The sequence below is a fragment of the Mastigoproctus giganteus genome, chromosome 14 (assembly GCF_048544385.1).
Source record: "Mastigoproctus giganteus isolate SK-2022 chromosome 14, ASM4854438v1, whole genome shotgun sequence".
In the NCBI taxonomy this organism is placed as follows: domain Eukaryota; kingdom Metazoa; phylum Arthropoda; class Arachnida; order Uropygi; family Thelyphonidae; genus Mastigoproctus; species Mastigoproctus giganteus.
This window is the reverse complement of record NC_143588.1, coordinates 92,530,243-92,543,397: the sequence shown is the minus strand read 5'-3', so window position 1 is coordinate 92,543,397 and position 13,155 is coordinate 92,530,243. Positions and strand designations below refer to the sequence as shown.

Genomic DNA, 13,155 nt, shown 5'->3' with positions numbered 1-13,155 from the left:
ATATGCAGTACTTTGCATTTGTCAAGGTGAAACTTCAGTTGCCACTTCTCAGCCCATATGCCCAAATTATCTAGATCCTGTTGCAGTAGCACACTGCCAGTACTGTCATTAACAGCCCTGCCAACCTTTCTATCATCTGCAAACTTCGACACTAAGCCTGATATACCTTCATCAATATCATTGATAAATATACAAAACAACGATGGGCCCAACACCGAACCCTGTGGGACTCCACCAATAACATTAGTCCACGAAGAGCAGCACTCATTAATTACCACCCTCTGTCTTCTCCCACTCAACCATCCCTTTATCCATTGTAGCAATTTATCCTTAACACCTTTCTCCTCCAATTTGTACAGTAATCTTTCATGCGCAACAGTGTCAAAAGCTTTCCTGAAATCCAAGTACAGTATATGATATCAATTATTTTTTAAATACTTTTGTCAGACAAGACTTTCCCTTAACAAACCCATGCTGTGTCTGAATTATTGCTGCAATCTTGTCTAGATGATCCTGCAATGCATCTTTAACCAGTGACTCCATTATTTAACCCGGAACAAAAGTTAAACTAACTGGTCTGTAATTGTTTGCATCACCCTTTGATTTGACTTTGATCCCTTCGTGAATTGGGGATACATTTACACATCTGCAGTCCGTAGGGACCTCCCCTGAATCGAAGGATGCTCTGATAATTATTAGGTCACTTAGGCCACTTCTCTACAGTAAAATTCGCTTTATAACAACTCATGTGGTTTAATTAATTAATTATCATTCTTATTTCACATTAATTCTACAACATTTTACCTGATAAATGGACGCAGAATTAGTTCGGCCATGTTTATTCGTGGCTTGTCCGTTTTCCTCCACCGAGTATAAGTTATCCACATTCCACTATACAAAAAAAAAAAGAAAAAAAAGACTTCTGATGATAGTTTAATTAAAAAATACACGTTTCATCATTCAAAAATAAATTTAATTAATAGCTTTTAAGATATAAATTTAACTAAATATATTTAAATAAATCAGGAAGGAATAATTTAAAAATTTGAAAATTATTCTTTACAGTCAAATTGAGCCAGAAGATCAAGTCGAAGAAAGAATTAGTTTTATTAAATGGATTCCTAATCCCTTTCTCAGGAAAATACAAGGACCAAATTTATATAAACATGCCTTTTTTATAATTATAATCCTTAAAGGGAGAAAAAAATGTGTATAAAAATATATAGTAAATAAAATAAACATATTTTCTAAAAACGCACGTATTTATGTAAAAATTAATATATAAAAATTAGATAAATAATTTTAAATTATATTTTATTTCTTTCAGTTTCACATCTTACTTTTGTTAATATATATTTTATCAAGAGACTTCAAACAAAAATTAGAAAAAACATATAAAGAGATATAATAGATAGAAAGATAAATATATAAATATAAATTTCAATTTTGTTTCGAAACTTAAAGCAGCTATAAGAAAATAAGAAAAAAAAATAGTTCAATAAAGTATAAATTAAATAAATTAAAAATCTTAACGTGTAAATTATTTATTTATATTAGTTTAATATTATCAATCAGGTTTAACATTAATTAATTCAATAAAATCCATCCTCATAGATTGGTAGGATCGTTGTCCTCCTCACACCTGGTGGAAAAGACTTGAGTTCGAGTCCTGTCGATGACTCGAACTCAAGGAATTTTTATGGGCCTTTTTCACAACGTGGCTGAGTTAGTCAGTCTCAGGCGAGGATAGCATGGTTTTTTCTCCCGAAAATTCGGGTTTTTCGACTAGCAAACAGAAAATTGGTCGCTGATGGTCCTAAAACCTACCACCAATAAAATTTGAAAGTAAATTCATCTCTTTTGATGAAAGAAAAATTAGGAAAAAATAAAGTTCCTTCTAACTCCTTCCCCAACCATAAAATCACGCTTGTATTTATTTCTATATCTAGTTAATCACTTGAAGAAAGTACTTACATTAAAAAGAAGAAATTCTCGACTCCTACAGAGCCATTCATCATGACCGCAAACATGAAGTTATCTAACAGCTTGTACATATTCACCAGATTACCTAGAAATCAAAGGAGTATCTGTAATGCGCAGTAGGAATGTGTTACTAATTTATGCAAATAACTTTGATTAAAAGAGTGTTAGAGGCATTAAATTTATAAAATGTAAAATCTTTATTTTCTGACTTATTTAATTTATACGTTGTTGCACTATGCTTTGACAGTACGGATTAGCGAGGTGTTCCAAGAATTCAAGGACTTTGTCAATGTACAGGCTGCGAAAAAAAATATCAGCGAAACGTAATAGTTAAAAATGGATTTTACAACTGTAAATTATAAGAGTGAAAACGAGAGGTTCAGCCACAAGTGTAGTAGTTCAATTTGCAAAATTTAAACTAATTTACAGAAAATGTCACGTGGATGCAAATGCATGTGAAGCAATTTCAGAGAGAACGCTAATGAATCTATTAAGTTATACTATTATAACTTAATATCGTTATAATATTTACTAGGGGTCTCAGCCCCCTGCTCGCTTCGCTCGCCAACCCCCGCTGATGTAGACTCAAACGTTTTCTGGGAAGTGTCTGCCTTTTTCGGTGTTCTGAAACAACAAAGTCTTTAAAGCGTCTGGATAGGTATCTGCTGTAGGCAAACATGCCTTGCCCCCCCGTGACAACACAAATGTGCGGCTTTTCTGAGTGCGCCATGAAAAGATAATCCACCTCAATTCATCTACCATATCGCCAAAATCGTAATATGATACTTCATTGAGTTTTATTGTGTCCATTTTAGATACTGGCTTCCTGTAGCGTTGATTTTCCACTTTCCTCGTCGTCATTGAACTTATTCTATGATTAGTTCGTAACCTTTCGGCATGTTTCTCTCTATATTTCCGTGAAGACTCATGACAGCGTCATTTTCTCTTGGAATTGGTGATTGTCAAATCTAGGTCACGGCATTGTGTTAATTACTTACGTTAGTACGCATAATTAGCAAATCAAACGTCACGGATTCCAGACACACCTGTCGAAACGCACTGATCGATATCTAATCAGGAAATGACCTATGTAATGCATGAGCAATATTGTTGCATCTGAAAGAGCAGTACTAAAATATTTGCAAACTATACAGATATTTAAAATATTTACAAAATACTACGCATATTATGCAAATTAGTCATGCTTATAAAAACACGGATTGTGACCACATCACTTCATTCCTGTTTTTTTTGGCTTGCTCAGTGGGATAGCCACATCTTCAGTACCCAGGATGATGCTTTGTGATCGCAGACTGTTGGACGACTTGAAGCAGGGCATTTACAGATGGAGGTTGAACGTTGGCTTAATATGTCACGCAGTGTCATCTCGGCACTATGGAAGCAGTTTCAGGAGACAGGAACCATTACAAAAAGAGCTGGTCAAGGTCGCCTGCGGCTACACCATCCAGACCGGACTGCTATCTGGCTTTAACAGCAAGATGGAATCCTACGATACTGTCATCAAATGACTCTTGTGGTTGCTATGGTGAAAGCATGTGAAAACATTTCTACCGGACTGCGCTAAGAAGGTTCAATTCAAGTGGACTCTACGCAAGGTGGCCAGTGGTTTGTATCCCACTAACCCCAACCCTCCGCAGAGCTGGTCGAAACTGGTGCCGTGAACTTGGAGCCCTGACAAATGGGGTTGTTGTTGTTGTTGTTTTGGTTTTTAGGACAAATGGGGTACAGTTCTGTTTCTGATGAGTCCCGTTTTAGCCTACAAACAGATTCGAGATGTTTTTCATCTGGAGACAAAGGAGTACGGTACCATCCCACCAACATCACTGACATTGGAGGCGGTGTTCTCGTGTGAGGCGGAATAATGATCTAATGATCACTGGAGCACCTCTTCATGTTTTTGGTAGGGTACCGTAGCTGCGCAGGTATCGAGAACAGATCTCGAACCCTATGTGAGACGTTTTAGGGGGAGGGGAAGTCTGCGCGGGTAGCACAGTGATATCGTCACCGTCCTCCCCACACCAGTTGGAAAAGGCCCGGGTTCAAATCCCGTCGATGACGCGAGGAACTTTAATGGGCTTTTTTCACTCCGTGACTGAGTTAGTCGGTCTCAGGCTTAGAAAGGTTTCCCCCCAGAAACTGGATTTTTTTTCGTCCAGCAAAACAGGCAAATCGACCAGCGAACACACGCAATTCACAGAAAAAATACATATGTGGGTATATATTAGAAATAAAGGGTGGCCCTAATATAATAGTTTTTTAGGGGTACGGTTGGCCAGATTTTCTTTTCATGCACAACAACGCCACTGCACGTAGAGCTCAAGTGGTGGACGAATATATCTTGAAATTGAGGATATCCAATGACTGCCGTGGCCAGCACGATCATCACACTTAAATCCTATCGAACATGTGTGGGACGTCCTTGGGCGTCGCATTGCACGCCGACAGCCAACTCCTCAGTCACTTGGTGGGCTAAGGTTTGCGCTGGTGGATGAATGGAATTTGTTGCCACATAATCATATGGACACCCTTATATCGACCATGGTTCATCGTTGTCGGGCCTGTGTAGCCATTGGAAGAATCATACGCCGTACTTATGTCATGTGACCAAAGTTTCGAGCATCTTGTATCTACTTCTGTAATGTGACCTTTTGGCAATTCGTACACAACTCCTATATAAATGTCCCTTATACTTTTTTCAAGTTTCTCGATGTCTCCTCAATTCATCGGTATTCTGTGGTACACCACGTCAAATTTCATCTCGCTTCATCGCATCTTGCACGAGTTACACCGATTGTTACATTTTCTACATTAATTTTGTCCAGCAGTGTAGTTAAAAAGCTCCATGCCTCAAAGAAATTGTAAGATGTTTTGCACGATTATCTTGTCCTTTCTTATGCTTTTGCCCAAAGAAGTATTTAAACTGCATTAATAATGCAAATGGTCTTGATTTTAATAGCAGAACAAACTTGTCTTTGCAAAGAGTTGCCCTGTATTGCACTACTTTAGAACAGATGAGACTATTTAAGGTCCTCATCAGATGGAAGGTAGTATCTAGCAACAAAACCCAGACAAAATAAATATCTTTAGCCATATTGCAACTTTGATTTGGTATACCGCATGGCAGCTCACAATAAACAACTTTGTTACAAATGTCTGCGTGTTGTCATTAGAAATCACCTGCTCTTTGATGAGGCACCAGTTGGTCCTGAAAGGTGCTGTCCTAGCTGTGTCTCATATTTTAAACAAACGGCCTTTTGGGGAAGCAATCCGTTTGAAAGCAGTGCAATATCAAGCCAACTCGTTGCAAAAGAACCTAATTTACTACGCATGCGCAGTTAAGCGAAAATACAGAATAAACTTCGTGTGTAGTAGCCCGTATGTACATTCGATATCATCAAGAACTTACTGTATCTCAGAAAGTGGAGAGGATGGTATATGACGTAAGTGGATCCCAGAATTCCACACAACAAGCTGATTACCAAAAACCCCTTCAGTGGGGCTGCTTCACTCCTTTCTTCCTCAGGACTAACATACATAAGTTTTTTGGTGTTAGTGTATATAGAGAAGGATAGAATGAGTCTCATGAATTCATCTGAAAAGAGACGAAATCTCTGTAATACTTTATTATTCCATCATAATTATTATTATTATTATACCTAAAAAGAAGAAGCTATTAATGAAGTTGCTAAAAGTTGCAAGTAGCCAGAACTGATTTACTGCGCATGTGCAGTGAGGCAAAAATTACAAAAATTACCAAACGTAATTTTTATAAAAAAATAAATTAAAGCTCTATTTTTTTTAAATTTAATTTAATTAATTAAATTACACTAAAATTAAAACAATATTAAAATAAATTAAAACATTTTAAATATTTAATAATAATTAAAAGATGATTAATCTTTTAATTATTATTAAAACGTACTCTTAAATTAGTTTAAATCAGTTTATTAAAATAATTTTTTTTTATTTAATTAGAACGGATTTTTACAAATTCAGTTTTAAATTAAAATAATTTAATGTCATTATTAAATTTGTTTCAATCTATTGCTTTTTTTAAAAAAAACTATCAGTATATTTTTAGAACAAAATTACTTTCATTTTCTTACTTTGATTCTTGAGATATTCGATGTCATCTGTGACTCCACCCTGTATTCTCAGCAAAGCATCGATGATGGTCCCTGATATTACACAAATTATTAAAGCCACTGAAAAAGCTCTAAAAAAAAGGATATTCAGTTATGGTTTTTTCAGATAAAATGTAAATATATCGAATATCAAAGTATATAAAAAAATACAGAGATTCTAAAAAAAAATCATTCATATTTTAATCACAATATTTACCTACATTATCACTTTATGTTCCGGTCCTAATTTCGTTTTTGTTTTCTTCTCACATCTGAGTACAGTAGCTGGCAGAAGAATTATGTCTGTAACTGCAAATATGTGGAAAGATCAAGCAATTAAAACATAATGTAATTTAAATTTAATATAAAATACAGGATATAAGATAAACTGAATGTAGATAAAAATATAAAAATCTAAAAATTTTTAAATAAAAGATCTAAAACACAAAGTAGCTTTAATTGCGTGTATTTTTCGGTCGAGTTTTTGCGAAGTAAACTGGATGAAAAACCCAAATTTCAGGATGAAAAATCCTACAAAAAATGAGATTCAAATTATATTTACTTTATATTTTATTACATTTATATTTTTTCACCTTTTCCACCCCACATCGGGTGAAAAAGATTTGAATTCGGTCGATGACGCGAGGAAGTTTTATGGGTCTCTCTTTCAGTGGCTGAGTTAGTCGGTCTCAGGTAAGGTAGCATGGTTTTTTCTCCTGGAAACTCGGGTTTTTCATCCAGCACAGACCACAGAATACGCACACAATTTACAGACATATTATATACGGTGCAATATGTCTTAAGTTTCTGATTTCGTAAATCCCTACAACAACAACAACAACACTTACATATATTTGTTATCTGCTGCATATCTTCCTTCGAACACAAAGATGGTATGCATATGCCATATCGGAAGGCTGCTATGTCAATAGTGGGACCAAGTTTTCTTAAAAATTTCAGAAACTAAAAGACAATAAGAAAAGAAATTATTCATATAATAATGTAAAACTGTTATTCAGATGCAAATGATTTATTCAGTTTTTACGTAGTTTTTAAAAGCGTATTTGTCAAGTGGCTTTAAAGCATCCTTTAATTATTAATTTGTCACAGATCGAGCTTAATTATAATACACTTCCCTACTGAAATTACTCCTAATTTAGTGAAAGGTACGAAGGACACAGGTACAAAAGTAGGGATAGAATTCAGCAGTAACAGACTTCAGAAAGCAAACAATTTCTTCATTAAAACTCGCGTTTTTACAAATTTGGAGACCAAATACTTTTGCTTTGATCAAATATACTATCCTACTAAATGTCATGAGACACTAGGGACAAGTATCCCATGACTTTTGGTAAGATGCCCAAAGTACAGCGCGTACCCTTCGTACAGTAGATTCCACTGGGTGTCTAGCTGCAGATTTGATCATTTTTCCTTCAGGATATTTTTCAGCTGCTGTATTGTGGTCTGTGGGAAACTACGAAGCCGAACAGCCATTTCCAACACATCTCACTCAATTGGATTCAGATCTGAAGAATTAGGCGGCCACGGTAGATGTTGGAAATATTGGGAATGTTCCTCGAATTATTCAACAATATTTGCACTGTGGATAGTTGCGTTGTCTTCTTGAAAGAATCCATCACAATCCGGGTAAAAATGAAGCTTTGCAATGTGAAGTTTGCCCGATGTGACAGAAAGATATTCATTGCATGTAACACGACCTTCTAACTGCCTCCAGCTGGACACGACATAGTCTGGATGCAGGGCTTCATGAGGCTCACGCCACACTTTGCCCGTTTAGATGGTTGCTTTCGACACACCAATGATTTCATTTGTTTTAGCAATTGTGGCAATTTGTTTTAGCAATTAAGTTTTAAACATAATCTAAAACTATCTCCAAAGGGATATTCCTCCTCTACGAAAACACCACATTTCATTATATTTTTTTTTTATCGGATTTAACTTTTATGATCAACAATGTTTACTTCCTTGTTTCAAGACGAAGTTTTGTCATTTTTTCGAAAGTTTCTGCTACCGAAAGGCTACACTCATTTCAAATAGCATTACAGTACATAAATGTTTATGAATCGACCTTTGACTTCGCGTTTTGAGTAGAGTTCCTTCCCTCCTCTCTGACTAGAGGCGCATTTACTTTAAAAACGTGAATCACCAGTTCGACAAACAACAGGAAAAATGCTGTTGAATAAACCGTTGATGAAAGAGGAAAATAAAATCTAATGAATAAAACACGAATGCAAACCAGTTATTGAAGTGAAACCACATGGTACAGGATCATGCGACTTAAACCAAACAGTCAAAGAGTGTCGTCCTTGACTTGTTGAGTCTGGTTATATTGCGTCTGTGAAGAAGTTTTATGTTTTGAATAAGCAAAGAATTATGATAAAGACAACCCCTCAATGGACTTAAATTCTAATAGAACACAATACTGCTGGTTCTGTAAATTGAATGAATTTTCTTAAAATTAAAACAATTGGTGGTTTTCTTGAGATATAACTGGACATTTAAAAAGATTTTTTGCTCCATCAGCTATTTTCATTTAATTTCATTTACTCTACTGATCACGTGACTGGCAATTTCGATTTTTATGATGTCACCTTGGAGATGCCGTAAAAGTCGGTGGGTTATTCATAAGAAAAATACCATCAAACTATTCAATCCAGGCAAGGTTGTCTTCCGCCTTGTGTCCAATGGCTGCTGATGTAGTTTTCGAGATCCTTTTGGGTGCCTCATCGTACTAGATTACCTTGCTCGAAGCCGCACGTGTAAGCGGTCTCCGACACAGCTTATGACCTTGTATTCACGACCTCGACAACTGATGCCAACAACAAAGAGAAGAAGGGTGAACACTTGATTATTTCGGTTTTGGAGAAGATTTGGCCAAGGTACTGGGCATTTACCCCAGGTCACGTATCTGTCTAGTGGTCACAAATGAAATTTGAAAACGGGTTTTTTTGCAACATTTACAACTAAGTGTTGCTTGCCTTGGCCTCCCAATGCGATGTACAAATAATCACAATAGAAAAATCATCATTATCCTTTATATCATGCTCCCAGGTCATTCATACCATTTATATATTGGTCAGAATTGACAAAAAGTAATTTGCGCCGGATGGCATGTACTAAAACGACCCTGTTCGTTTAAGTTTTATCGCGTCCTTGGAGAACAAATCAGGTCAACAGACAGGTTTCCGGATATAAGAAGAAAAAAGAGTTGATTCAGTTACATATTGTACACTAACTTAATGGAGTATGATTCGATTTCTGATTCGAGAATCTACTTACGCTTTCTGTCTTCCCTAATGCCAGTTCACTCCGGTTTTTTGGATTGTTGTAATATTCTTTAGTGGCGTTAATTAGTATCTCTGGCAACTTCAGTTCCAAGGTACAGTACTGACCTCGAAATATCTCTTCTTTTACTGACAGCTGAAAGAGATTTTTCTTGAAGACGGTGATATCCAGACATTGATCGTACGATCCAAGAGCCATGACAGTACCGGTCAAAAGACCCGCTGGAGGCTTGCCAGTAGCATCAATCACTAGAAAATATAAAAGAATATACACATTAAAACGCTGTATATGCATCATCAACAAAGTTAGGAGTTGTTTATGAAAATTGATATTGATTGAGAAGGATTTTTGCACATCTAAAAACTTGTTTGGAATTCGGCAGTGTGGAGTTAATGTCTTTAAATCCTATCGAATTTAAAGACAAAAATATGCCCACAAGTAAAGAAGAGGCTCAGGGTCTTCAAATGGTGACCTTATATTAGTTAGTCCACCCCAAGATCCTCAATGGGGTTTTTTGTCCAACAAACGATCCGATCGAAGAAATACACGCAATTACAACCACAATATATTGCCGATGCCATAGTCTTAGTTGTCTTGGCGTTTAACATTACCTAACTACAAGTTAGAGGCTCTACCATTTTTGAAAGATTCATCTTCCCTACAATCTACCCTGCCATACTGTGTGAAGCAAAAATGTGGGCCTCAATTGCCAACCTTTCGAACGTGTATGTCACCTAATATTGGTGTTCAATGGGGGCAGATTCATCTTTCACCAACAATGGAACTTTTATATTTGGCACAATGGATTTTATATTTCGCGACTAAGGCTGTAATGCGCCAGAACCAGACAGGTTTGGAAAAACCTTATTTTAGGAAGGATGTGGATCTGTTGGAACCAGTGCAGAGAAGGGCATTGAGATTAGTTTAGGGCACAAAAGAATTTTTTACCAAAAAAAAAAGTGGGTATCTGTAAATTGTGTTTCTGCAAACCAAGCATCTGCATGGTGACCTCATTGAAGTGTACAAGGCATTAAAAGGATTACGTAAACTAACTAATGATATCTTTACTTTTTTAGAAATGAGGGGGCATATATTTAAATTGGGAAAAGATAGCTACAGAATAGATGTGCGGAAATTTGCATTCAGCCAGAGGATAACTGATTGTTCGAATAAATTTTACTGTGTTGTGGAAGTAGATAATTTGAATAACTTTAAAGAAGAATTGGATATATTATTTGTCCAATTTTTGTTTGTAATTTCTTCGGCTGATGATAAAACCAATTCGTTCAGTAAACCAAGAAAAGGACCCGTACCTTAAATTCATCTTAAATTCTTAGATTTTTGATTTTGGGATAATATAATGAGTGCCTTACTTAAGTTCCTAGCCCCTGTTCAAAAGACCTGTTTGAATCAATGACCCAGCTTCTCCACTCTTTATCATACAGTTCAAGTTCTACTGATGCCTTTTCTACAGATATTTCTGTGGGACAGTTTCTTCTGACCTGGTAGGTAATTCCGCTTTTCTTCCAAACAAGCTCGAACACGTGCCTAAATTAGCCAACCTCTATTCAATGTCCAACTACACTCACAGAACCAACTTTTCCTCCTGTATCCATTAAACAACGATCTACAGATTTTGGAGCCTAGATATCAATGAGTATCTTCTGTCCTCTCAATGTTCGACTCACACAGAGTATTATAATTTACAACACAAGAATACTTTAAATTGAAAAGAATAAACGTTTCAGTAATGTTGATAATTAAAGTTGTTGTTTGTATGGTGTTTATACCATCTACTTCGTTTTTTTTTCGTCCTTTAAATAGTTTTTTGAATTTTCTCATATTAGAAACTCTTCTTGTGGAATAAAGACTCTGCGGTAATCTACAGAGACATCGCTGCCATAAGTAAAAGCACGAATTTTTTTTTTTTTTTTTTTTCCTGCTGCTCCCTAAGCCATTAAAGAGAGACGTGAAGGTTATTCGGGTCCATTATTCCTTAGAGGAAAAATCCTTGGCTAATTTTTAGTTGCCATTTCCTTGGTATGTACGTCAACAAATTTCGTAATATGGGCAAGAATTTCTCAGTATATTTCTTTAAATTCTCGAAGGCAATTGCGACGAAGCAATTGCCAAAAGGCAGCTCGAAAGCCAATGGAGTCTTGACAGCGATTCCTTCAATTTTACAAACCTAGATTGACCAAAACACTCGTCCTGTTTCTGCTCTTATTGTTTCTGAGTACCATGACCACAGATATTGTCAAGACAATGGAGTAGAGGTATTCTGGTGTGCCGTAAGTCTTAAAGAGATGAAATAAGCACACGACATAGCCAGGAGACATTGACCACGAAGTTTATTACAGCGCACTGTATATATATATATATATACATAAATATATATATATATATTTATTTCTTTTATGAAAACCCCAAGCACGAGACGTATTAGAACATATACATTTAATACCGTGCATGGGCTGAAGTTTGAGAAGATTGGAGAAGATACTCTGACATTAGACTTGGATTTCTGTAGACTGTAATTTTCAGAAAATGCATATGAAGCAAGGTTTCTTTCCCGGGATCCCGACTGCTTTAATGAATTTCAATATCCCGGGAAATCCTTGAATTTTAATTTTTTTTGTGTGTCCAAATAAGAAGGCATGATAATGTTACTCATTGAATCATTAAAATCATACTTATTTCCTGAGTAAGATATTTTTGAATAAAGAATAATATTTTTTACTATCATGGTACAATATTTAAGCTTTGATATTCTGGCAACACTTCCCACGGATTCATTTCTCAGTTGCCACCTATCATCCATATTGTAAGGTATATTCACTGCTTTATTATTATTTTTTTATTTTGAATTCCTCAATATCTGATCCAAAGCTTTTTGTTTGGCAATGTGTGGTTCCACATTACTGCGCCGAGGTGAGTTAATTGAGAATTTACAAAAGGGGCACTCAATAAGTAAATTGACTGAGTAAACAGACAGTGAAGAAAACACTTCTACTGACAAGCGAAAGCAAACATTATTAACGTATTATGCTAACAAGGAAAAAGATATCCTAGAAGAAACTGTTAGCAAACTTGTTGCCGTTGATGAATTCTCTATAAATGCAATTTCAAGAAGTAATTTTATAAGATAGGCAATACGAGACAAAGGGTATTCGCTTCCTAGTGATGTTATGAATGTCATGCATAAACAATACGTCAATATGAAGCCAAAGCCATAAATACAATCCTACCAACTGCGCTACCCACGAGGGTGGGTAGCACAGTTGGTAGGATCACCGTCCTCCCTACAACGGGTGGAAGAGATCTGAGTTCAAGTCCTGTTGATGATGTGAAGAATTTTCAAGGCCTTTTTCACAACGTGACTGAACTAGTCGGTCTCAGGCGAGGGTAGAATAGTTTTTTTCTCCCGGAAACTCGGGTTTTTCGTCCAGCAATCAGAAAATCGACCACAGAAAACACGCAATTTACAGATAATATACACGGAGCAATATGGCTTTAGTCGCTGATGGTCCTTAAACACAATAACAACAATAAATAGCCGCTGATGGTGAATACGATTAAAGTATTACAATGTGTAAATGGTGATCTAAGAAAGAGTAGAATCCGTCAATGTTGCGAGGAACTTTTATGGGCTTTTTTCACTCCGTGGCTGAGTTATCCGGTCTTAGGCGTAGATAGCATGGTTTTTCCCCTGCAAAAAACT

At 36.1% G+C, this 13,155-nt stretch overlaps 1 protein-coding gene across 1 annotated transcript in view; it reads right to left on the bottom strand.

The window, feature by feature from the left end:
- The window catches only part of LOC150075362 (nose resistant to fluoxetine protein 6-like), a 49,572-nt gene that overhangs the window by 23,817 nt on the left and 12,600 nt on the right, over positions 1-13,155 (bottom strand). Inside the window, exons 2-8 of the mRNA XM_090388302.1 lie at positions 9,429-9,682; positions 6,977-7,091; positions 6,350-6,437; positions 6,111-6,220; positions 5,411-5,596; positions 1,975-2,068; positions 805-891 (exon numbers count right to left, since the gene is read on the bottom strand). Of these exons, the coding sequence (XP_090244428.1) occupies positions 805-891; positions 1,975-2,068; positions 5,411-5,596; positions 6,111-6,220; positions 6,350-6,437; positions 6,977-7,091; positions 9,429-9,682 (934 nt within the window). The remainder of the gene's footprint in view (positions 1-804; positions 892-1,974; positions 2,069-5,410; positions 5,597-6,110; positions 6,221-6,349; positions 6,438-6,976; positions 7,092-9,428; positions 9,683-13,155) is intronic.